The following is a 26,702-nucleotide window of genomic DNA, read 5'->3' on the forward strand; positions in this document are numbered from 1 at the left end:
ACTTCAGCGGGAATGCGCGCACTGCACAGGCGGAAGAATGAAGTAACAACACAGGCAGTGCAGACTGGTTAGCCAGCGTAACAGAGTTGTAACATAAAAGTGGACATTATTCAGACCTCTGCGTTATGTGATAAAAAAAAAAAGAATGCAGTAAGTGTTTTACGAATTGTTAAAGCGGAAGTGCCTTATTCAGGTCTCTTATACCATGCAGGAAAGGCAGCTAACTTAGCACACTAACATTAGATGCTAGCTAGCTTGTCAGATAACTCAAACTTACCAACAGTTTGGCTATACTTTGTTGCCTCGTATCTAACATTGTATCTTATAATACTGCATTTAAGTAACTTTACACACTAATGGTGGACAGTCAGATAATGGCAGAGAATCCGTTGTTACTGCCTCTCAACAAGGAGAAAACTGTGTATGATGGCTTCATCACTGTGCAGGTTTGTACTGTAGCTGTCAACTTCTTTCAATTATGTGTCAGCTTGCTACTGTATGCACAGTGACTTGCGTGCATACAGTCTGGAAATGTTAGAACGTAAATCAGTGCCATTAAATATAATCATGATCATCAGACTGTTAACTAAAACAAGTCGTTTTTTTTACCCAGGACAGAGATTTCAGGATAAGAATATTACTTCCACCAGGTCATCAACTCAAACAGGCAAAGTATGCAGTGTGTTTTGTGCTATTCCAAGTTGCTTGCGCTGAGTATTCCATATAATTCATAGGATAATTTCTAATATGCAGTGATTTGCATTAATCTACTGTACTGTCATTACTTCAGTTTAGTATAATAGTATAAGAAAGTATAAGTACAGCAAATATAGTAGTAGTACAGTTCCTACTGTACTTCAGTGTTGGTGCAGAATGAACTTGAAGGGGGAAAGGGACAGATTTGAACTGACACATTTCAGCCATTAAGATTCCACACGGAGCATTTAAATGTCCTCTTTTAATAATTGTGCATTGACTACTCAACCTCACTGACATTTTACAGACTTCACTGCTGCTGGCAACTTAAAAGGCTGCTGAGTGGATATCAACACATTTTGAAACAGGTACATTACAGTGTAGACTATAGTGTTTGAAATGACATGCAGCACTAGGTTAAACTTTTCTTTGTTTGTTTATTCTAATGCAACTTTTTCTTAATAATCCATTCCAAATAGGCCAGATTGTCTCTCTCAGAATTGGCCGCTGTGATTTCTCCAGCAGGTTCACCGATGCTTTTCATTATTTATAGTTTTATTATTATTTTCCCTCCCTATGGCTTAATTAACATCTCTTTGATTTTTTTCTTTTGTTGTTTGTTACCTATCCCTTCAGGGTATTGCTACTAGATTTATATTTTACCCAGGGCTTTAAAGATCATTATTTTAATGTACATGAAAGATTATTAATAATTAACTCCGATGGCCACCTGCATTAATCAAAATGCTGACGTTTAGTTTGATTCAAGGGCTATTTGGTCTTGCTTACAAAAAACACGCCATGCCACTCTTAATTGCCTGTAAAATTGGCCTTTTTTTTTTTTCTTTTTTTTTTTACATGTTTTCCTCTGTCTGTTCCAGAGGTTGCATCACGCCCCTGATTTGGTCAGTTTCATTTTGGAGCTGAAAACTGTATTGGTAAGAACACTGTTTTCTATTTTTCCCAGTGACCGTATGCTTTTATTCATAAAGTTAGGTCAACTTAACTCATGCACTGATACAGAATCTCTAAATGCAGTGTTTCCCATACATTGACTTATTTGTGGCGGCCCACCACAATATCAACATTGACCACCACACAATGATTTTCCAGGTTGTACTAAATTGTAGGGCTGAAACGATTCATCGAGTTACTCAAATAACTCTATTACAAAAATTACTCGAGGCAAAAACCCTGCCTCGAAGCCTCGTTAAATTCCTATGACGCGCACTATACGCGCAGGGATTTTATTGTTCCACGTGGACCGTTGTTCGGGAAGCACACCACTAGCGCAGAATCATAGATTATGTCTATGTTCTGAATTAGCTGGCGCGATGGCGGAGTCAAGATGTCCATAAATGGTAGAGAATGTCTAAAGTTTTCAAGTAAAGTTTTGGGATCATTACATACTAGGGATGCACAATATATCGGCAGCCGATATATTATTGGCCGATAAGTGAAAAAATTTAAATATTATTATCGGTCCGATAACAGAAATCTGGCCGATAATTTGCGCCGATATTTTTTAAAGTCCTAATTTAGGCCTACGTAAGGTCCGTCTGGCTACACTGAGCTACTTGAGCTTGGTTTGCTATACTTTTTCCTCAATATAATGTCAGCGGTGTGAATGTATTTCACCATTCTAACAAAATCTGTGGATATGCGTTCATTTGGGAATCTGTGCATCTCAAAATCCTCTCGTTAATGATCCGCCATTTAACCTTACCAGAGCGGAGCTCAGCCCTATCTAGAGTCGTCTTGTGCTGATGTGTTTGCACTTTACTGCACTGGTCGGGGAAACAAATAAACAAACTCGTTAGTGGGACAGGTACATAAGTAGGCTAGGCCTAGTTCTGAGTTGTGTTTTAGTATTATATTTGCATTACTTTAGCTTGGGTTTTGCATTATTACCTAGAAATATGCTAACCATTCCTGCTTCAGTTCCAGACAGTCATCATAATAAGTTATTAAAACCTTCGGGGCTAACCCCTTTCATTTCTGCTGCAGCAGGTTGTGCGCAACAGAGTAGACGGACATAAGATACAGTCTGAGGAGTTGCAGCATTATTCAGTTACCCGCAGTTGAAACTAAACCAAAGGAAACTAAAGTTTCCCTCACAAACTCTGATTTGGTCGCTATACTAGTGTAGCTTATTCCCAGCTGAGCCGTTTATGAGTGTTTAGTCCTAAATGAAAACGATTCATACTCTCTAGCCACTCACTCGCAATTCACTGACGTCAGGTTCACTTAAAGGAGCCACACATACTGTAGGGCTACTGTTATGTTGACTGCTGTACTATTGATGACTATTATGAGTTCTGTCCATCATTTGGTGGTAGGTAAAATTACTGCAATAAAATTATGCTTATTAAATGCTTTCCCCAAATCACTTTTCACAATTTTTTTTCAAGAGTAATATTATCGGTTATCGTATCGGTATCGGCCACAACAAACCAATAAATATCGGTTATCGTTATCAAAATTCCATATCGGTGCATCTCTATTACATACTCAAAAAAGGAAAAGAACAAGCATCTGAACCGAAAACGTGCACTCCATGCTGTTTCACCAAGCGTCAATAAAGTAGGCTAATCTATCAATCTATCTAGCCTATCTATCATCTATCTACGTAGCCTATAGCCTACATTGATGTTGGCTGATTTTAATCACATACTGTATTTGTAGCGATGTCGTGATATAATGTTTAGCTTTTTATGTTTTTAAGTAGTAAACTTATTCACGTTCATTTGCAAGACAGCATGCCTAAAAAAGAACCCATTTTTATACACACATGCATGCTGGGTTACCATAGCAAATAGGCTCACCCCAGAAATTATTTTTTAGTAGCCTAATGGTAAAATTATTTGTTAGTAGCCTAATGGTAGGCTATTTTTTAGTAGCCTAATGGTAACATTATTTGTTAGTAGCCTAATGGTAAATGCTGCAGGTGTAGAAATCTACATACAACAGATATTTACTTTGATGTCAAGTCTAGATTACAGCATGAAACTTGTTGTGCATATTAATACATTAAATTGCTTTCCCTCTTCTCCCTCCCAGCACTTCACAACATAGCATGGACAGCTTTGTTCGCCCAGCTAAGTCATGCACAAGAGGCTGCAATTTTACAGAGAGCATTTTGAACATTATTTAATTGTTGGCACTGGCACTTATAAACACTAAATGGGTAAATTGCAATAAATGGGCTTAGTTTTGGAGCCAAATGTTGGAGTTAGAATAAATACCTCTGTGCCAATTGCTTGATCATTTTACAGCCATGTCATTTTCGTTATGCATTATTTGTTTTGGTTGTTTAGAAATGCAAAAAAAAAAAAAATATCCGATTAATCGATCGATAAAGTGCTAGATTAATCGATTACAAAAAGAATCGATAGCTGCAGCCCTACTAAATTGTGCTTAAATCTGGTTAGCATCATAATCACACTGTGCTAATTTGTTAAAAACTGTTGCATTCAAGTCAATTCTGCAAACCAACCACCACAAATGGAATTCAATTCTCTGGGAAACACTGAAATGCATGGCTTTGCTTTGGAGTAGAAATAAACGCTGGTTTTGTTATAAACAGCAATTTCTCCATGCACAGGAGTTGGCAATGAAGAGCAGACCAGACTGTCAGAGCATACCACCTCCACAGTACTATTCCCAGCTGATCACAGAGATGCAGAGCCTGGGATGGGATAAGTATGTCAACTTTCATCTGCTGTTCCATTTACCATCAGCTGCTTAGGAGCTTGTCATCAGTGAGTCCATAGAAATGCCAGCTATCTCTAACTGCATCATGACCTGTAAATTAATTTCATTGACACTATCTTGTTTGATCTCTAATGTCCTTATTCGGTTTACTTTAAAGATGGGCGTTAAGCTCAAATTCTTCACAGGAATGGTGTGTTAATAAATCAGTATGACAGCTGATTTATTTTTTATTAATTAAATATACGTTTAAATCAGGTTCATTCAACAGTTCACCTTCTGCTTTGTGACAGTGAGAGAACTAATGCAGATTCTGTCAGACAGTGATATATTTGGTCAGGATTTCAGCAGCCTTCTCATTTTTCCACTCTCTATTAATGGCCAGAGATATAATTATGATATTAGCAAATGCAAATTGTTCTAATTGCAGACCCACTCTCAAGTTTAATGGGAGAATTTTGAAGTTCGGGTGGAAAAAAAAACAAGGTGAAGGCTTTTCCATGTTTGAATTGCGGTCAGAAGCATTATGCCGGCGTTCTATCTCTAAATGCACTTGAGATTAATTAAGATTCTTAATTGGTATCAGTGTTAATAGCCTCAAGTTTGACATAATCCCAGGCTGTGATTGGTTAAGGTAAGGGAAACTGCCGCGGAACCTGGTCATTTTAATGAGTTTCAGTTGCCTTGAAGATGTCACGTCCGGTGTTAATTACAGAGGACACGAGGGGTCAAGTCTTTTTTTTTCTCTTGCTTTCCCTCTCACTCAGCCCTAAAATAGTAGCAAAGTGTCAGACATTAAGCAAAATTACAGATTATCGAGCACATGCACGGACTCTTCTTGTCCGGCGGTAGGGCCGCGGTAGGGCAAAAAGCGAAGCCTGAGAATGTCATCGTAAGGAGCGCGTTCTCCTGACTCGCTAGGCGTGTCAGAATGAGCTCTTTGATGAGCGTCACGCGGAGTGTTCTGTTGTGAGGCTGTATCACCTTTTTTTGATGGACGAGGGAGAGGTGACAGTGACCCCCTCTGTTCTCTTTTAACACCCTGCCAGGATAATGACCACAGGAATGCTGTGCCATTGGCTATCACCTTTCTCCATCTCAACATTTGTATTTCAAAGCACATAAACCCTTTTGGCATCTGCAAGTGCCAAATAGCATTAGCTATTTTTTTCTTCTCCTTTAATATATCTTGTAAAAACAAAACACAGCAAGGATGCCATCACCACATTAGTGCTTAATTTTGATATATTTTTTATGGTTTCCGCATCATATTTCTGTATTGTACTTTCATCTGTGTCCTGTTTGTACACACACACACGCCAGCACGTGTAGACACACACACTCACACACAGAACGCGCACAAACACATGCCAAATGTTCTCTCTTCCATTTATAAGCAGTGCTGATTTTGTAGTTGCAAATGTAATGCTCTCATCAATCCTCCCAGCACGACATCAAGCTGTCAAGCTGTTTCAATCATCTGGAGTGAATGCCAGCATGGCTTGATACTGTTGCATGGGATCCCGTCAGAATACAGAATGCAGAACAGAGAGATGGCATTCAAGCTCAGGGAAAGAGAAGTGCTGGCCCAGTGGAAACGATGAGGATCTGTGCTCTAATTCTTTTGGTGTAGTGTAATGCAATTATGTTTTTTTATTATTTTTTTATTTTTTTTTATTTTTGGGTAATTCGGTTGTATCCATTGTTGCTTTATTATGGCTTGAAGAACGATGGAACATGCTGGAGACCTAACTAGAGCTGGATGAAGAATGAGTGGGAGTTTGGAGAGCGGAGAGAAGCATAACACAGGGTTCAAGGCTGTGTGTGTGTGTGTGTGTGTGTGTGTGTGTGTGTGTGTGTGTGTGTGTGTGTGTGTGTGTGTGTGTGTGTGTGTGTGTGTGTGCGCGCGTGTGTGTGTGAGAGTGTGTGTGTGTGTGTGAGAGTGAGTGTAATAGTGTGTATGTGTGTGTAATAGTGTGATTGAGCAAGTGAAGTGAGACTGAACAGACTGAACAGAGGGTGATGAGGAAAACAGAAAACAAGCCAGCTTGAGTGAGTGAGTGAGTGACAGAAAGGTAGGGAGTGAGGACGAACACAGCTGAGCCAGTGAGAGAGTGAACGAATGAGCAAGTCAGTGGGCTGGAAGGAGAGGAGGAGGTAAGTCGAGGGAGCAAGTCAGCTTGAGTGAGAGAGGAAGGGAGGGAGAGATGGAGGGATGGATAGAGGGAGGGAAGTGCTAGGTAGAGGGAACAAGCCAGCTTGCTTGAGTGAGTGACTTGAGTGGGCGAGTGAGCAAGCGGGCAAGTGAGTGAGAGCATATCTATTTCAGTATGAATCATTAAAAGGTGTTGAGAAGTGCTGAGCTGTGTTGGGCGCCCGTGTCAGGGAGTTTTATGTGCGCGTAAGTGCAGTGTGACAGCAAACGCCCGGTGCACCGCGTTGCCAAGCAGCTATGTGTGTGTGTGTGTGTGTGTGTGTGCGCGCGCGCTGCTGACCACGACGTGCCGTGCACACGACGACTCGTAAATAAACAGCAGAAATACAGCCGTGTCTGAAAGAACACGCGAGCATTAGGAGACGTAAATCATAAGAGGGCTCAAGGAGAGAGGTAGCTGTCCCGCTTTGCCAAGGGTGTGTGTGTGTGTGTGTGTGTGTGTGTGTGTGTGTGATAGAGAGAGAGAGAGAGAGAGAGAGAGAGAGAGAGAGAGCGGAGTGGTGAGATGCTGACTTGATCAGGTTATTACATTTGTGATATGTAAACCTCAGATTCAAACCACATGATGGTGATTCTGCAAGACTGAGCCTGTATATGGTGGTGTTTAGATTACTATCCATCCCATAAACTCAGTGTAGGCTACATGTTCTTGGCGAGAATCATACGCACTGTAGGTGGTGAGATATGTGTGGGCTGCCCTGCCTGTCAGGTTGTAGAGGATCTCTGTTCAGAGTTTACAGGTCTGTAAAGCTGTCATTGCCAGGCAATCACATGACCTGTTTCTAGTCTTGTGATTGGACGCTTGCGAAATGTTGACCACTGATGATTAAAAATCTCCAGATAAAGAATTCTTGCCCAATATTAATGGGAACGTGCATGGACACAGCACTAAAATACAGCTCTGCACAGCAACATTACTCAAAAAGCTACCCTGTGCATTATTTGTCAGTGCCAGGCTGAGCTATTTAAGCAAATGGTTTAGGAAAGTTACACATACTCTGTCAAAATGTCCTGGACATAAGTGAGGGGAAAAGATGAAACATGAAGAAGACTGTAAAAGTTGTAAGTGTTTTTCTCATGTCTGTGCTCAAGAAGTTAAGAATTTGACCTTTCAATAATAGTATTTCACTTGTAATAATTCTTCTTCTTCAGTCAGATGCACTATGTGCTCTTAAATGACAAGGCTTCAGTTTTTCTTTATGCAAGTAATCCTACTGTATGTGTGTCTCGATTGCCCTTGTGTGGCACTTGGGAGATGGTAGAGGGTAGTATGTGTTGGTATTGATCCATCTCCCTGCCTGTCTCGCTGTCTCCCTCTCTTACTCTCTCTCTCTTACTCTCTCTCTCTCTCTCTCTCTCTCTCTCTCTCTCTCTCTCTCTCTCTCTCTCTCTCTCTCTCTCTTTCTCTGTCTCTGTGTCCCTCTCGCTCCCCCTCCCCAGGCTGCTGTTCATTGACTCCGAGTTCCGCACACTGAAACTGCAAGGAGAGGACTCCGCTGGCCGTAAACACATCCTTACAGTCAAGCTCAAGCCCAAGGTGACTCACCCACTATTTACCAGTATTTGGCTGTTGCATTGTATGAAGACCTGATGAAATAGGGTAAAGACATCTGTCTTTTGAATTAATCGTAGGGCTCACAGTCAATCACAAAAAGACCAGATTGTGTGTCTTCTACTGGTTTGAAATGTGAATTGTAGCACTGCTAATAACTTTATATGCAAGGTGACAAGACAAGAACAAGGTCAGAGTGACATACAGCACCACAGTTACTTCAGAATCCCCTCCACTCCCCCCCTCCCATCTGAGAAAAAGACCCAGTAGTGAGATGTTCTTTTTTTCGGAGATGCCAGGTTGAGATTTGCTTCTGCTTGCCGCGGTCTGATACGCAGCGGCACCCGTGAAGTGGGGGCGTACTGATAAGGAGTGTGAGCGTGTAGTGTGTTTGTGTGTGTGTGTGTGTGTGTGTGTGTGTGATGTGGCCTAACACGATTAGAGAGCGTGGTGGAGCTCGGAGGAGTGAGAGCGAGAGTGGCCCAACCGGGCCCCGGGCCCGCGGCAGCATGTAGAGCACCCAGGTCACAGCATACTCCACTGGGCCGAGCCGAGGCCGAGGTTAGCCAAGTCAGCTGTGGAGGGCTGCGTGTGTGGGTGGGATGGTTATCAGAGGTGTGTGTGTGTGTGTGAAAGAGAGAGAGAGAGTCTGTGCGTGTGTGTCTGTGTGTGTGTGTCTGTGTGGAGCAGAGATGCCAACTTCGAGGTGGGCACAGTGCGGGGTCCTGATGGGATTCAGCGTGGCGTAAGGATTCCCCCCTGTGCCCACCTGCCCAAACGGCCTGCTGTGGCAAGGGAGGGGTAAAAATAGCGTGGCTGCCCCAGTAGCACATCTGCTGCCCCCCCAGCCCTCTCCCACACACACACACACACACACACACACACACACACACACACACACACACACACACACACACACCAAACACACATACACTTCTCCTATAACTTGGGGGCTTTGCCAGGCGGCGCCGACCCACCGAGAGCTCAGCCAGGTGGGTGGTTTGCCGGGTTGGGCCCGTCAGAATCGGTGAGGTTGGGTGCAGGTGAGATTAGAGACGATGCAGTGGGAATAGATATGGGCCGCAGGCAGCATGTGAGATTTCAGGTCAGACTCACAGTGGGAATGATGAAGCTGCGATACAGCAATGTATCCAGTCAGTTTGTGAATGGGGTAAAATCCGTTATTTCAGCCCTCGTCAAGATGAACTGTGTCAGAACAGTGGTTTCATAATGTGAAAAGGATTTGTTAAAAATGTTTGCTATCTTCACTTTTTTTTTGCATAGTAAGCATTATGGTCTCATGGGCAAAAAAGAAAAGAATTTCCAGAAGTCAAAAATGTATCATTAAGGGTTAGTCATTACTAAGTCATTACTGTTTATTATTGTATCATTAATTCATGTTTATTTTTGTGTTTAATTTAAACAAAAAAAACAAAAACTAATTCTCAAATGGTCTTTAATTGAATTGATCCTTTTTTTGTTGTTAACAATAGCTTACCGGTAATAGCCTAATAGCTTCTTCTTGTGTGTGTGTGTGTGTGTGTGTGTCTCTCTCTCTCCCCTGTGTCTCAGTATCCAGATGAGGCCCCCGAGTTCCTAGCCGATCTCCCTTTTCCTTTTCACATGAGTTGGACTCCGCAGGTACCACTATCCTCCGCCCTCCTTTGGCCCTCCATCTAAGCAGCTTTCATGTGCCATAACGCTCGCTCCTTTATCACTCCGTAATCCTCGCACGCTCCGCACTGATGATCTTTTGTATCGGAATGACAGTTGGTCTGTAATACTCAGTTCAGCCCCATCAAGAGTGTGTGATGATGAAATGTGTTATGAAATTTGTGCAGCGCGTGCGTGGCTTTCATGTCTCACCCCCGGAAGAATATCAATTAGCTCCCGCAGCCAAGACTCAGAACAGCGGTGCGGACAGTGATGAAATGAGAGGAAGAGCGTTATAAAAATGCAGCCTAAATTAAAAAAAAAAAAAAATGCTGTTACGTCATTTTAAAAGACGGTCTTTCTAATTATGAGGCAGGATGGACCGTAGGGTAAGGCTCATCACTCCAGTTACACCCCTCTGGCTGTCCTCAGCTCTACAGCACGTCACAAAGACAATGTAGTCAAAGCATGGTTGTGTGCCCTCACTTCAGAGAGGGTGTCAGATTGTAAATTAAGGCACAAGAAGTGTGTGTGTGTGTTTTGAGGCTGCTTGGGAGTGTACAGTGTTAGGTGTGTATGTTGTGTGTGTGGCATCTGTTGAACATGTGAATGTGTGCATAAAGTTTTGTATGCCTGAGTGATGTGTGTGTGTGTGTGTGTGGTGGGCCAAGCCTGAGGGGTGTCGGTGGGCATGGTGTGGGTACATGGCAGGCTGGCAGACAGGAAGGAGAGGGGAGTGTGGAGACGGCCGTCTGTCAGCTGCGGTCCTGCTGAGCTGCTGATGTCCTGAATCACTCCCACCCCTCATCCTACCCAGCTCCTCCTCACACCACCATCCCCACACACACACTCCCATGAGGAATTATTACCTGTCTCCTCACAGGGGCCAAGAGTGTGTGTGCCTGTGTGTGTGTCTGTGTGTGTCTGTGTGTGTCTCTGTCTGTGTGTGTGTGTGTGTGTGTGTGTGTGTGTGTGTGTCTGTCTGTGTGTGTGTGTCTGTCTGTGTGTGTGTGCCTGTATGTGTGTGTGTGTCTGTGTCTCTGTCTGTGTGTGTCTGTGTGTGTCTCTGTGTGTGTGTGTGTGTGTAAGTGAGTTGGTGTGGACACAGACGTAGCATGGGGATAGGGTGGGTGTACTTACATTTGTGTGTGTGTTTGTGTGTGTGAGAGAGCGAGAGAGAGAGAGAGAAAAGAGAGAGAGAGAGAGATGGATGTACAGTGTGTACGTATCAGATGGCTTGGCTGTAGCCAGTCATTGTTGGGTACCTGGTCCACCAGTGCAGGTGTGGCTCAGCGTGAGGCCGTCCAGTCAGCCATGGGCTGAGATGCTGTAGCCAGCAACCAGCTGAGAGAAACGACAAGGGCCGACCGACTGCAGAAAGGAAACCAAGAATTATGTCAAACTTTCCACAATTATTACTCCTGTCTCCCGACAGTTGATGGAGCTGTTCTCACGGGATCAAAATGATGAAATTGACTTAAAATGTAAAATATTATTGAGTAGAACAGAAGTTTTAGGTGTACTGTACATAACCTCACAAGTGTGCTTTTGGTGGCGGCCAGAAAATATTGACAGAATTCTAAATTGAGCATCCTTGTTTGTTTATGGGACTCACAGGGAAAATGTTGACTGCCAGAGCGGCACAGAGAATGGAGTTATTCCATTGATCAGATTTAAATCCACAGTATCCTTGATTTATTTCTCTCCCCCCGTTTTAATGACTTTATGCATTCTTGGTGATTACGAGAGGGAGGCTAATTAGATGTTTTTCACAGCTAGGTGAGCAGACTTCCAGCGCTCTCATTTTGGTTCGGGCTGGTCTCCAGCAGGAGACTCAATAACAAGCGCCGCTTTACTTGGACCATATATTTGTATAAAAGCATAACTATAATCACACGCCTGGCATTAATTGGAAAGTAATTGCGGCGTCTTTGCACCTGTGCAATGCTAAATTGTGTGCACTCTGTCGGCGCCGCGACCCATCAGTTTTGGTTCATTTTGTCTTGCGGCTGTCAGGGCCCTCCACTCCCTTCCCTTCCTTGCCTGATTTAAGTGTGTGTGTGTGTGTTTGCCTGTGTGTGTGTGAGAGAGAGAGAGAGAGAGAGAGAGAGTGATGGTATTGTTACTGCTGGATAGATGTTATTAGCATGGAATGTCTCTCATGCAGAATCAACATTTTCATTCTTAATCACAAATACACATACAAACACTCGTCACATTGATCTGTGTATTTTTCGCTCCTTTCCCCCTTCTATGACTTAGTTATGTGCATTTGACATTGACAACATATGCCTATTTAACACTAGATCCTGCTTTTGTTGCAGTATTTGTTTTTTTTTTCTTTTTTCCTTTTTCTTTTTTCTTGAGGACCACTTTCATTGGTAAAGCATATGTAAATGCAGTGTTGTACAGACTGCATCTGTGAATCTTAAATCTTAAGACAGTCCTCAGCCGTTGGCCACACACTAAGGATATTATGGATTGAATTGACATGCCACAATGAGTAGAAAAAAACAATATAGGTGATGAAACCATTATCCAAAGAAATGTTCCTTGTCTTACATGAGATATGACATATGTGTATATATACACAAAAATATATACTGCAACATTTTGTGTTGTTGTTTTAATCAGTAACAATACATACCGGTACTATATACTTGTATTCTGAGGTCAGTCTCTGACATGAATTTTAAATAACTCACTAAGTGTAAATACAAATGTGTTCATTGTCATTTTAATGCAGTTGTTACTAGTTGGTTTTAAAGTCCTGAGAATTGAGGCATCTTTCCCTATGGTTCCAGTAAAAACCAATGATTCCATAACTGGCCATGAAACGATCGGAAGCATCTTTCTCTCCATTTTTCTTTATCTTTTTCCTTTTCTCCTGCTCTTCCTGTAATTCACCCTTTATCTGCACATCTCCTCTAGCTGTGTTGGCTGCTGCGGTGGGCAGTACAGATGAGGCCTGCCCCCCTCTCTTCCTCTAAAAATAAACTCAATGGTTCGGTGAGGGGGCTAAGAGGGCCGAGAACCGACTGGCCCCCGGGCCAAACCTTTCAGGGCTGTGAGTTTTGATTAAAGGTATTCAACCCAGAGTTGGGCAGCCACATGTGTGTGTGTGTGTGTGTGTGTGTGTGTGTGCATGAGTGTGTGTGTGTGTGTCTGCATGAGTGTGTGTGTGTGTGTCTCAGGAGCTGTCCGCTATCTCCATACACACAGAAATGCACACACACACACACACACACCACGTTTTCTCTCTCACACACTGATGCCGATAGCAGACAGTAAAGCTGGGCACGCCGCCACTTGCCTGTCAATCAGCGCTGGTGATTTATGGCCTACACATATTTTAGCCATTAAAGCCTCGCAGCTGAGGAGCCCAGCACAGGAAGAGCGAGAGACGAGAAGTGTTTGTTGAACTAAGACATAGAGAAAGCCAGAGAGAGAGAGAGAGAGAGAGAGAGTGGACCAGGCTGCCTGTCTGTTAGTGCCTGCCTAGTGGATAAAAAGAGACCATTGACTTGTACTTGTTTGGTTCATTTTCTGCGTTTGTGGGGGGTTTCGTTGCCTTTTTGTCTTGTCTTGGTGGTTTGACGGCTAGACAAATGTGTTGAGAGAGCTGCAATCAAAGTGAAACAGGGTTGTCAGTGATGGGAAACTGATGCTCCTTTGGTGATGACTACAGAGAGAACATTTTCAGGTTTTCTCCTTCTCCCCTTTTCAACTCTTGATGCTGTAAATGAGGAAAAGGAATAATGCGAAAGGCTGTGAATAGGGTTGGGTAGGGAGCATGTAATCACCTTCCCATATGCGGCAAATAGAACTTGCACAGGTGGGGGAGTGAATTCTCCAGACTCCCATATCTAGAGATTTTGAGAGTTGTTATACATGACAGTAGGAAGGTCTGCAACCAAATTATTTCCTTACCTTCTGGTTAGTCTTGTCACTGATAATGTCAAAAAAGTTAACAGAACCATTTTTGTTTTTAAAAAAAACAGCGTAATTAAGTCTGAAATAAAAAAAAGTTTATTAATTAGGAGACTTGCTTGTTTCCTCTGTTGACCCATACACAAAACTGTAGAAGCGTGGGTGTATTTGGTGCAAGAGTGATGCTTTGAGAAGAAAAAGTATTGTGTACATTTGTGTGTGTGTTTGTGTGTGTGTATGTGTGTGTGTTCAGTGTGTGCGCGCGCTCACTGAACTGAAGAACATCAGGGAGTTAGTGACAGTTTAAGACAGATGGACAAAGCCACCCTACCCCCTCCACGTGCAGTTTCATACCAGCTGTTTAAGAGGAAATCATGGTGTTTTTTTCCCTTTTGATGTGTTTGAATGCTAAGCTTTTGATTCCTTGCGTGCAGATTGCCACAGACCTGGGAAATCGGACGCAAATGAGCATTTGTTGGCAGCTTTTTTCTTTTTTCCTATGGATTGGCCATTTATTTTCCACAATCCACAAAATCCCTTAAGTCAATATTTTTTTTTTCTTTTGAACCCCCCCCAAAAAAGGAACATAAAAAGAAATAATAAAAAAAAAAAAACTCTGTACTTCTCGGCTCATTAAAATTGTTGTGGAACAGCAGTCGTAGCCTCTCGTCTCTCGTCTCTCGTCTCTCTCCCCGCCCGCTCCTCGTGGCGTCAGAGAGACAGCCCCACGTCGAGATGCACCAGCTGTGCCCGCTCCGCGGTGGCGTTGAACATTTGTCATCTGTTGTGCTGCGCCCCTCACAGAGCACCTTGGCCCACGTTCATGGCCGCTTCCTGCTCCACTTGGAAGGCCTGGCCGAGTTCTGGTCCGTGCTGGACGAGATCGATGAGCAGACGTGGGTCCTGGAGCCAGAGAAGCCCTCCCGAGTGGACACCATGAGACGAATCGCTATTGGTAACCGGGCCTACTCTTCCTCACTCTCTTCCTCGGCCTTCTGTGTTTTACATTACATTCATCTAACTAGCAGACATTTTGTTGTACATTTGTGTGTGTACATTTTAATTTGTTTGTGTGCTTATTCTACTGCCCCTGAATACATGTACTCTGCTCTTCCTGTGCCCCATCACTTCCCTTTAATGTGGGTAAACAATCGGCCACTATCTTTTCATAGTCTGCTGTTGTTTTGAAATAATATCTATTAAATATATCTTTCGGAGTTCAAAGGTAATCACCTCAGCCAGTAAGCCCCGCTGTCCTTTGCAGCCGAGCACAGTTATTTATCCACTTAAGATAATTAGGTAAGTGGACAAAATCATTCTCTGACCTAATGACCTGTTAACGACTATGCAGGGAACAATGTCTCCATAAAGGTGGAGATCGACCCCAGGCACCCGAAGATGCTGCCTGATTGCTGTCTGCTGGGAGCAGAACATGGTGAGTAACCTCCCACACACTGATTATTTTCTCTCAACCTCTCTGCCTGCCGTTTACACCTACCGTTATGGCAGGAAGTCACAAATGAGTAGGCTGTATCCCTCGATCATTGTGTTATGTCTGCATTTTCTTCCCCTCACAATCCTGACCTGCCTTTTCTAATTAGTTCAAATAGTATGTAGGTGTCTAAACAGTCAAGGCCTTGGTCTAAAACACTTCTACGCAGCAACAATGGAACCGTCCTCAGACTCTTGTTCACGGTACAATGTTGGAGCACGTTCAGAATGTCAATGTGTGGTGGTGAAAGACAGTTTGCATCACTTAAGTCCCTGTGATTGTTTCTTTAAATCCAAGGTCATGGCTGGCTGACAATGGTACATGGCAACATGCCGCCCGGTTGCCTAGCAATGTTCTTCATTGATATTAAATCCACACTTCAATAGTCAAGACACTGGCAGACACTGAACCCAAAAAAGAGGGGTCAGACAGAAATATTGCTTTTTGCATTTACAAATGACAAAACGGAGCGAGCGGCCCATCACACGCCGGCGAGATTGATCTCTCGGGGTGGAACAGCCAGGACTGTGTGCGATTTATTCGAATGATTTGAATATTTCCCTCTCTGTCGGGCTGTCGCCAAGTGAAGAGAAACACTTTGTGCCGCTTGTCTATCGCTCCCCGGCCCGCGCCGAGAGCAGAGAGAGAGGAGAGAGATCAGTGGCACGGACTCGCACACTTCATGTCCCCCGCGTCTGATGGAAGACCACGAGACCCAGTCTGCACAGAATGGGACAAGGTCCACTTAATTGAAACTAATCTTCACAGACAGTCGACAGGGGAGGGGGTGGGAGGGTAAAAAAGCCCAGACCTTGTCGTTGTCTCTGGCAGCGACAGCAGCAGCAGCAGCAGCAGCTGCCACTCAGGGCAGTTTTGTCATCCTGAGACTGATTTATGCACCGACAGCAGGATTTGATTTCACCCCTTTTGTCACAACCTCTCCTCCAGTTTAGCCAGTGCTAAGCTTTGTAGTGGGAGGCTATTGTGAGTGGATTCATTAGAAATGCATTCGTCCAGTTTAACTCGTATTGTCTCTTTATCTCTTCCAGTGGTCACCCCCTTAAGGACCAAGCTTAATGCCAACATGCATTTATGGTAAGGATGGTCTAATCACGGATCTGTCTGTGAATAGCTGCTCAGAAGGATGAAATCGCATCAAAATCAAAGGGATTATGGGCTGAATGACAGATGAAGTCTGACATCTAATTTCTTTTTTTACAGGTTTCAGGTGTGTGTGTGTGTGTGTGCGTGTGTGTGCGTGTGTGTGTGCGTGCTAGTTAGTCAGTCCAAATCCTTGAATATTTGGTGTTTAATGCAGTGTTAAAATAAACCATAAATTTGAAGATTTTTATTGTCAATATCTTGGCCCTGAGTATTTCATTGCACATAAGAAGTATGTTTTATTTTTTTAGTCAATAATTGTGAAACCATATTCATCACTGCCTCCTCCATTTGCATGTTAATTCTTAATTAGTATGTGAAGAACCAATCTCCTGTTTGCTTTCAGGAATCCAGACTGCAGCATTCTGCAGAACATGAGAGACGTTCTGGAGATAGAATTCCCATCACCTTCCACCCACGAAAAATCTGTATGTCGCCTTCCTCCACCACACATCCCCACCCCGCTATTTTCTGTTTTACATTTCTTACATGCTCACTGTAACCATATTTTAGTCTTTCTTCCTCTCCCTCTATACCCCCCCCCCCCCTCCCTTTTTTTAACATTGATGTTTCTGGTAGATTTAGGGTACACATTTCCTTTAATTGGGTTGTTTACAGATAAGATCATTACAATAACAAAGGTGGCAGAATCGTCGGCAGTATCAAGAGCTTTTTAATCACAGATTCTCCATTTATCTTTCTCCCTCTCTCTCTCTCTCTCTCTCTTTCTGCATGGCGGGTTGAAAGGGCTCCGTGTTTATCCGCAGACGGCACCAGTGATTAATGCTCCGCCATCATTAACATTCTGAAGAGCGAAAAGTTTACTTGACCAGATGTTAAAATTTTTTACCTGCCGTCCTTTTTAATGGATTGCTTGGAAAAAAAGGCTTCTAATTATCTGAAAAGCAATATGCAAACAGAGTGAGTGGAGGGGGGTTGTGGGGTGGAGAAGAGGGTGTGTGTGTGTGTGTGTGGGGGGGGGGGTGCGCTGGAAGACAGGTGACAGCAGCACTAGAGCCTTGAAGCGGTCACATGCTAAGGTGTGGGATTTTCTGAAGTGTGCAAGGTGTGAATGGGGTGCATGGGGGATCAAGGAGGTACAGGTTCGGTAAGTCTCCTCACCCTGTGGAAGCAAACAGCGACGTCGCCGCATTTCAGAGAGGCGAGGAGGAGTGAGGGAGTCGGAAAGGGAAATGGACATAAAATAACTCCACACTAATCTTTTAGCAACACTTCATCTGATTAGGGTTGAGCCATGACTCCCCCACCCGATTCATCTCACTTCACTCTTGGCATAAACTCTGCAAAAGTCTCTTGCAAGACCAGAATGTGTAGAACTTCACAACTCACTTTGGTTATGTAAGAAAGGCCAGCGTGCCTCTGAAATGTTAAAAGAACTGAGGTTTTCCACTACTAACCTAGTGTTTTTTTTTTTTACCTGTGTGTGCATGCGCCGCATTTAGCATCTCTGTTGTTCATTTCCAGAGCCTCAGCACAGAGTGTGGCATCTGTTACTCCTACCGGCTCGAGTCGGCCATTCCAGACCAAGTGTGCAACGACCCTCGCTGTGGGCAGCCGTTTCACCAAGTCTGCTTGTATGAGGTGAGTTAGCACATGTCATTCAAACACCCAGCTTTTATAACAGCCTACTGCAGCAGGAGTCACTGAAGATTAACTACTAACGCTATCTCCTGCTGAAGCACTGCTATCCCATGAGCCCTCTCTGTCGGCCTGCTTTTTTCCTGATTTCCTGGATTGTCAAACCCTGGATCCATGTTATCATGATGGTTTAGTATGCTACTTGTACCCCAACCACTGTGTCCTCAGTTAACCTCTTTAGAAGGGAAGTCATAGACTCCTTCCTCAGGCAGTTATATAAAGAGGGTGTAAATGTATATTAAGATAACACGATTTCTAATCAGAACACTTTCCAATCACTTCTCCGTCCTGCAGTGGCTAAGAGGTCTGACTACCAGTCGCCAGAGCTTCAACATTGTGTTTGGAGAGTGTCCATACTGTAGCAAGGTAAGAGTCTACCTTGCTTTATAAATACTTCAGTCCTTAAGATGCCTCCACTCAGAAACTAACAAAGATGCACATTTTGATGTCAATTAAAAGCAGCATGATTTATTAAATATTTAAAAAAAAACATATAAAAATCATGTCATGACAAATATCAAATGTGCATATATTTCAAAATACATACAAAATTTCACAACATTCCCTGAAAAAAATGCAATTCATGAATTCCTACAGCCCATTACAGTGAAGATGGCCGTGCAGAAGCCTTGAACAGCCTACAGCATAAGAGATGTCCTCCAACATCGGCACAAATGGGTGGCATTGATTTAAGGCCTTGCTACTATTCTTCATAAGTCTGACTGACAGGACTCTACAAGGCATGTAGTGGTCTTCAAGAGTTCAACGAACAAAAACTGCCAGAAAGACGAGGATCAGAATTACCCCACCAACTAGCTTAGTACCGCTCCAGCTCCACTGTCCTTCAGGTTCCTCTGCCTGGTTGTCCTGTGAGCCATTGTGACCAGAATATGCCCATGGCTCTTCGTTGTGTTGATCTAGATATCCCCTATTGGTGTGGGTCCTCCTTGGGTGGTCTTGGCCTTGTGCATATTCCCTCCAGTGACTGTAACTAGGGGCAGATGAGTGGCTGTTACTCCCGCACTGCCGTCTGATCTTTGGGGTGGCCCAGGCTGTGGTTGAGTAATCAGAATGGCTCTGGCCACATTCTGATGGGAGCCTTGGCAGGTGTGCTTCGGCCAGTTCTGTTCTTCTACTAGCATATTTTGGCATGCCTCTTTTCTTCACAAAAAAAAGTTGCAGTAGAAACATTATGTTTTGATTTTATGTAATACTTCAGTGAATAAACACATTTCTTCATACACCTTGTTATGTCTTCATATACTGTAAACTGTATATACTTTTTTTTTTTTTTTACATACAGACCCAGCTAACTAGATAACAGTAGTAGTAGCACTGCATTGCTCTTAAACACAAACAGAGTAAGTAACCCTGTCTCTGGATCAGGGCTCAGTCTTGTGGCGGGGGCTCCGGCGAAGGCTTACTTGCTCCATTGCAGGGCACAGATTGTCTACTGCCGCCCCTGCTGCTGCTCCTCTCTGGCGGGCTCCCTCGGCTCTTCTGTACTCTGGCCCCGGAGAGTAGTCTTCATCGCTGTCCGCAGGCTTCGCCCTGGACCCTCTTTTGACAGGACTGGCTCTTTTCTGGAGTAAAGGTTTCATGTGTGAATAAAAGAAAGACCAATAAGCAGCAGCAGTCCATTTAGTGGAGCTTCTCATGATGCAAGATTGCAAAAGAACTTATTCACCTTCTGTGGAGGCTTCGCTGCGTGGCCTCTGCCACAAGCTGGGGCTGGCCTAGTGTCCTCCTCAGAATCAGAATCAGAGGCATAATCATCATCATCATCTTCCTCCACAAGAATGGGCTTTGGTTTAGTTATTCTTTTTCCAGGAGGTTTGGCTGGGCCAGAGCCCTAAATGATAGAAGGGGAGGGAGGAACCAAGATATTTCAGGAAACCACATCACGGTATTAGATCAGCTTCTGACTGCATATAGATGAAACAACAATACCTGTTCACGAGACTTTCCTGATGGTTTCGCTCTGTGGAGACTCGGCTTTGGGCTATCCTCATCGGAAACATCACTGCCAGAAGGAATGGTCTTTGGCTTGGCTGTTCTTCTAGCGGGAGGTTTGGCTTGGCCTGCAGTCTGAGCATTAGAAAGGGAAAAAGGAGGTAGGAGATGTCACAAGGAATCTTTATGTTACTATACATCCTCATGAATCACCACTTTATTTTAGCCTTTGTCCTCAGAACGTGCTTCAGAGCAATGGGACCAGTTCCATTCGGAAGAGCTTCTGTGCTGCCGAGCGCTTGGGGTTATATTCCCTTAAGTTTTGCATTTTACATTAATTCCAATTGTCAGTCTTAGCCATCTATTCATTGGCTAAGCCCGTGTGCAGACAGAGGGAGGTGAGGCAGAGTACATAGCTCTGACAGGGAGGGAGTGTTCTACATTCTTCATCAGGAGGGGTGATGAGAGACCGAGGACCATGGAGGGCTCTGGTTCTTATTAAATCATTAGATGCTGGGAGATCAGACCTCGCACGGGCTTCGGGTCACAGGCCTGCCCGTCCTCTCCGGTGTTTGAAGAGCACGGGTGAGAGACGGCCAACAATAAGAGTCCAAGGAAGGAGAAAATCCCCATCCACTCCTCCATTTTCCCCCCCTCCGACCCCCACAATCTTTTACTCCCTGACTGTCCAACTCCTGCCTCACCTTTTCTATCTTCCCAGCTCTCCTTTGCTCCCTCTGTTTTCGTTCCTGTCTACTCAAGCTTCTAGAACTTTCTTGCTCTCGCTCTCTCTCTCTCTCTCTCTCTGCTCTTTCTCTGACCTGGACACCCCCCCGCCCGCCTCCCCTCGTGATTAATGGTCTCTCAGTGCTCTCCCAAAGGTGGCAACTCTCCAAACTAAATTTGGCCACAGATCACCCGTGAGGTCAGGTGCAGGCAAAATAAACGTAGAGAGGGAGCGAAAGAGCGCCGAGAGGCGATTTCAATGTGGCGAGCAGGAACGGCGGGCCACATCTTGACGTCCTGACGTGGACACGGGAGTTCGGAGACGCCCGAGGTGACACTGACGGGTGTTGTTTTAAACTTTCCATTCAAAGGCAGTTTCGGCTTGACCTTTCAGAAGGGGACGAACAGAAAAGAGAGAGAGAGCCAGAGAGGGAAAAATATATGACTACAAAGAAAAGCAGGGTGGGAGCTCCAATCTTCAATGCCCTCAGTGTTGACACTGATCTCTTCCATCTGCCCATCGGGTCTGGCCAAGGCCTAATAGAGGGATGGAAAGAAAGAAAGGAAACACGGAATAGAGGGAGAGTTAAAGAGCCCTCACTCGAGCTTCACACATTCCTTTTTGTAGGGAGATTTCAATGAAAACGTTGCGGTGAAGGGGTCAAGCGTGGATATTGTTCTGAAGAGTCGTTTCAAGGTTCTCTGTCTTTATGCTGTACCTCACCTTAACCCAGGCCATATGAAAGAGGGTAGAAAATACGTTTTGTGGAGGCAAATGGTCACGACTTCTGCATACATTTGCAAAATAAGGGCTATGGGCATTGGCATATAGTGACGAAGATAGCAGGACAAAAGGAAAGGACCAAAAGGGTCAGGAAAGGAAGGGGTCAAGCTTGGATATTGTTCTTGAGTTGTTTCAAGGTTCTCTGTCTTTATGCTGTACCCCACTTTAACCCAGGCCATATGAAAGAGAGTTGAAAAACATATTTAGTTTGAGACAAATTAGCATACATTTATAGGATTATGGGTTATGGGCATTGGTTATTTGCTTGGATCTAAACAAAAAGCAACCAGAGCTTTTCAAAGATATAATAGCAGGACCAAAGGCATTTTTTTCCAGGGGTGATGCTGTGGGGTTTAAGGAGATGGAGAGCTTCAGTTTAAAATATGTCATCAAAATAGAAATCTTTGCCTTCAACAAATTACCAGGCTAGCCAAGATCCAACTCAAAGATGAGCTTTTGCTACATCACCATAACTGTGTCAATATGACCACAATTCATGCATCTTTGTCGGCCTCTGGCGTTCTGCTTTCCTGATGTTGGATGGGCACCAGCTAGCTTTCAGCCTCTGATAATATGCCACGATAGGAAAAAAAAATAAAAGCTGCCAGAAAACTTGAGGGGATGAACTGAAGAGCTAAAGTGGTGTTGCTGTCCTGCAAAAAATTGTGCACCAATTTGACTACACATGCTACTGTTTCAAGGTACTCGAAAAAGGCCAAAATGAAAGTAATTAAAGTAAGCCTGGCAATTTAGTGGTAAACAGCCTTGTGTGAGAGGTCCTATGGCTAGGTCACTGTGGTAAGGGTGTTTGTGACACAGACAGGCGAAGTGGCCATAAATTGCACTCCGATATTGTGGTTATTTACTAAACTCGTGGAACTTTGACACGCAAGCTGCTTTTACACTTTAACTGCAGATCAACCTAATGGGCAGTCATTGCATAAAAACAAGGATAGGAGATTAAATTTATTTAAATAAATAAATAACAAGGCTAACTGCAATTCTGCCAGGTGATCTCCTGGCCTCTCATAAAGCATGTGTATTCAACAGCCTCCAAATTGGGCTACTTGGGCTTTCTCAGAGTTCAGCGGTTCAAGTTAGCTGTGAAGTGATCCAGGGGAGAATGCATGCCACCACCCCCCACCCCCACCCCACTTCACACCTCTCCATGAGCACTGAGCTCTGACGTGAGGTCACCTGAGGTTAACCTCCCACTCACCGGTCAAGATTCACCGCCTTGTTATATTTAGGAGGGGAATTGATACAGTATCTCCTCATTTTGTGACTTTGTGGTTTGTTTAGTTTTTTTTTTTTTAATGTGAAAAAGCATAGACTTTATAATATACACGCATATACCAGTACACAAATCGACATACAACTTTACTTGGGGACAAGCTAAACAAATTCACCTTAATTTCAACAACACGGTAAAAATAAATGCTCATCACAGTTATTGAGAATCTAGACAATATACACATCCATTCACCCCCCTGGTGTTGACATGTGATGGGGAGTATGAGAGTGACATTTTGCCATAAATAAACAGGATGTTAATGCAGAGGCTCTCTGCTGGATGCTGTGGGTGTACTGTAGCTCCAGGCGATGGGGGCGTTAGACAGCCCTTATACTGTCACCACTCAGTCACTCTCCCCTCCGGGCCAAGACCAAAGGCCGACGGCATCACACCAAACCCGGAGGAGAGGAGACAGGATGGGAAGAGAGAGAGAGAGAGAGAGAGAGAGAGACAATGGGCACAGGATCAGAAGTACCGTAAAAGGAGAGGAGGAATGCAGAATGGCTAGAGCAGAGGGAGAACTAAAAGGACCACTTGCACCACTAGCAGTCCCTCAGGAAGTGAGCACTGGTAAACAGGAGTGCGGAGGAGTAGAGCTGAGGAGAGGAGAAGAGAGCGGACGGAGGTGAGAGGGGGCCGGCGGGGCGCACGCAGACCACAGGGCTGTGCGTCTCTCACAACGTGCTACGGGTCAAAAGAGGGGTTTTCAGACCCCGGTATTTACTGCTCCCTCCCAGACAGATAAATCCAGGCACAGCCCCCACACCACAACTAACCCTCCATCTGCTCCACATTAAAACCAAAACACTGACGACGGGCCAAGAGCCCATCACACACACATATGCAGACATACAGTGCATAGGGACTCAAACACGCTCACACGCACGTACACACACTCACCCTTAGGGCTGATGGCTCCGACACCTTCCCTGGTCTGGGTCTGGGGAGGTCCAAGAGGCCTTGGCTCCTGGAGGGCTTTGGCACTCCTTTACTTAGCGCCCGTTTCAGTGCCTGGTAGTCGGGCCTCTCTTTGTAGCCCAGGGCTTTGACATTGACCATGAATTGGGCAAGCTCGACTAGGAAAAGAAGGGAGACAGAGAGGGGCCAATGAAGTGAAAGATGGTGGTGAGGTTTCAAGAAGTTTCTGAGGCCTGCTTTCCCTGCAGGTGAAGTCAATTCAGCACTTCAATTAAACTTGGTCTCATTCATTTGGAGCTTCAAGTCTTGGGTAGCAACCTGTGGCATGTGCACTTATTAGCAGCAACATCGCTCCAATGTCTCTCCATTGGATTTTCCACTCATAACCCAAAAATCACACCCTGGCTGTCATTCTCTTTGATCTCTCTCTCTTCGCTCTCTCTCTCTCTCTCCCCCCCCACACACACACACATTAGAAACATCAAACCTCTTTCACCAAGGTCATCCTGCCTGAATCTGCCCATCTAACTGTCGAGGACATATGCGATCAGAAACGGGGCCTCAAAGAAATGCCACCACCGCCTGCCTTCTTCTCGTCACATGTGTGCGTTTGGCTTTACGGTATCTTGACTTTTCTTCCCCAACATCCAAACTCTCATTGCTCACAGTAATAAATATGCTGCTTATGGAGCCAGGATTTGTGGCGGGAGCGAGGGAGGCTGTGAATGTATATCACATGCACAGGCTTGATGCATGCTGGAGGTCTTATCTCCCTGGTCCAGCTGCCTAGGGCTGCTCGAGGTGGGGGGAAATAAGGCCTAATAATAATCATAGATCACAAAGGCTCCTTCACACGACACACGTGCCCTCTCCCTTTTTTTTTTTTGGAATGGGAAGTGAGATAATGACCTGGAGTTGAAAAAGAGGGCGCTTTCCTTCAGCGACGACATGGGCTCTGTTTTGATGGAAGACAGGCAGGGAGATTGCGGTTGGGGTGAGGGAGGGGCAGTGGTGGTGGTGGTGGTGAGAGTGTGCCGTCACAGAGTGGGTGAGGGAGAGAGAGAGAGGACACGGTCACCCCACCACACACACACACACACAAACCTGCAATGCCCTCGTCCAGTTCATGTGTGTCTTCTTAGACACACCTTGTTGATCATTTGGACAGGCCCTGTTGACACACACTTACCATTGCCAGAGGCTGTGCTTGAGAGCTGAGTGACCGACTCAGGCAGATTTGACATCAGCCTGAAAAAAGACAAACAATAAGCACAGGAAGACCAAAGTTCAGTATGACCTTGGTTGGTCACTTTAAACATTACTAGTGAAGAAATACAAACAGTTAAAACTTTCACTGGCACTTAAGGATTTAACCTTTCGTGGTTAACTAAACTTCCCCCTTTTCCCGAGACTTGAAATTCCCTGGTATTATTCAAAGAGCTTTTCAAGCCACCCACCAATGTATGTTTAATATATGACTTTTTTTACATAACATAGTGACCCCGAGGACATAAAAAGACAAAAACATTATTACTTCATTATGGTCCGAGAACGATTTTTTTTTTCACAACCCAAAAAAGCGGTCCAATCTGCCTGCCATGTCCCCTCAATCTCCCTTTCAAAGAGCCTTTGAGAGAGCAAACTCAGATGGCTCCCTGAGGACGACTCAGGGCCTGTCATCAGTAGCCTGCTACATGTGGAGGGCCCTGGCCACATCAGAACTTGCGGTTGGAACCCGGGATACGGGGGGGGGGGGGGGGGGCTGAGGGAAAGGACGGTTAAGTGGGGGCGAGTGAGCGTGCATACTTGGCCTTGGCTTCCTGGACCTGAGTCGGGTTTCTCAGGACGGAGAGCCAGGGTAGGGTCCCGCACAGCCAATGCAGGAGACAGTAGCCCAGAATTTCCAGGTCCCCCCGTCTGGACGGAGCTGTAGGAGAGATAAAGAGAGAGAGAGAGAGATGCGAGGGGAGAGGAAGAGGGGAAAAGAAAGGAAGAAGCAGAGGAAGAAGGGGAGAGAAATTGAGAAGTGAGTACCTGGCCCTTGCAGTCGCACAGTAAAAAGAGGCAGCTTTGATTAAGAGGCCGTGTCAGTCCCCTGGTGAAATATGCCCTTATTAAAAAAAAGAAAGAAAGGAGGAGAAAAAAGGAAGAGAAAGAATAGAGCAGAGTTAGTGGGGGTGATGATAAAGAGGAGTATTTTGTTTTCTCAGCTGGAGATCTGGCCCAGTTCACAGACAAACCGGGCCCTTTTTTGTGGTGAAGAACTCTGGAGTTTAGAGAGACGGTCAGCTTCCTCCCTCGACCAGACGTTCCTTCTCTATACCTCCCCTTCTCGCTCTCCTTTCTCTTCCCCTTTTTGTCTGGTCTGGCGGCTCGTCCCAGGGAACCTGATCTGCGCGGCCTCTGACATGATCCAGACAGCCCGTGGCCCGGCCCGACACTTTCTCCGACAGCGAGCCAGGCAGTAAAACAAAGAAATAAATGTCTGAGCTCAAATTGTTCCCACATGTTACTGGATTCCGTGGGGTCTGCACTGGCCTAAGCCAGAGACCCTAAGAGCAGTGTGTGTGTGCGCGCGCGTGTGTGTGTGTGCGCGTGTGTGTGTGTGTGTGTGTGTGTGCGTGTCCGTGTCCGAGACCTCCTCCACCTTGAGCTCCGGCCCTAGCACATTACACAACTGCCATCTAGTGTAAACACACTTTCCTTCACTTCAGAGACTCGCCGCTGCTTTTCTAATGCTGCAGCTTATTCAGCCCAGTTCCAAAGGCCCGATCACACATATGAACAGCACACCACACCTCTTTATTTTTTAATGCTCACCATTTTTCCCCGCCATTTCATCTGCATGATCACTCCATCGGAGAATGCTTCCACCCAGAGCATGCTTAATTCACTCCGACATGCTAAATAACCTGCGAGATCAATGCAATTGCCCTCCGCTCTGGGGAAAAATCGGAG

General features: G+C 44.8%; 2 protein-coding genes across 4 annotated transcripts in view; one reads left to right on the forward strand and one right to left on the reverse strand.

The window, feature by feature from the left end:
* fancl (FA complementation group L) lies at positions 1–18,809 on the forward strand. Of its 2 annotated transcripts, XM_042065506.1 has the most exons (15): positions 1–150; positions 342–446; positions 614–672; positions 1,004–1,064; positions 1,578–1,634; positions 4,301–4,398; positions 8,063–8,159; positions 9,747–9,815; positions 14,562–14,712; positions 15,109–15,192; positions 16,299–16,344; positions 16,757–16,838; positions 17,896–18,012; positions 18,364–18,435; positions 18,667–18,809. In XM_042065506.1, exons 2-15 carry the CDS (start codon positions 357–359, stop codon positions 18,700–18,702), a joined length of 1,119 nt encoding a protein of 372 aa, XP_041921440.1. In that variant the 5' UTR covers positions 1–150; positions 342–356; the 3' UTR covers positions 18,703–18,809. The 2 variants fall into 2 exon arrangements, with proteins under 2 accessions (XP_041921440.1, XP_041921441.1); XM_042065507.1 differs by having other exon boundaries at positions 1–446.
* The window catches only part of vrk2 (VRK serine/threonine kinase 2), a 16,478-nt gene continuing 8,293 nt past the window's right edge, over positions 18,518–26,702 (reverse strand). Inside the window, exons 8-14 of one of the 2 annotated variants that reach the window (XM_042065504.1) lie at positions 25,551–25,671; positions 24,934–24,992; positions 23,727–23,902; positions 20,020–20,157; positions 19,757–19,921; positions 19,494–19,652; positions 18,518–19,230 (exon numbers count right to left, since the gene is read on the reverse strand). In XM_042065504.1, coding sequence (XP_041921438.1) covers positions 18,832–19,230; positions 19,494–19,652; positions 19,757–19,921; positions 20,020–20,157; positions 23,727–23,902; positions 24,934–24,992; positions 25,551–25,671 — 1,217 coding nt within the window. In that variant the 3' untranslated portion in view covers positions 18,518–18,831. Of the gene's footprint in view, positions 19,231–19,327; positions 19,653–19,756; positions 19,922–20,019; positions 20,158–23,726; positions 23,903–24,933; positions 24,993–25,550; positions 25,672–26,702 lie in introns of those variants that run through there. The other variant, XM_042065505.1, reaches the window with a different exon arrangement.

Source organism: Alosa sapidissima, chromosome 16 (genome assembly GCF_018492685.1).
Source record: "Alosa sapidissima isolate fAloSap1 chromosome 16, fAloSap1.pri, whole genome shotgun sequence".
Taxonomy (NCBI): domain Eukaryota; kingdom Metazoa; phylum Chordata; class Actinopteri; order Clupeiformes; family Clupeidae; genus Alosa; species Alosa sapidissima.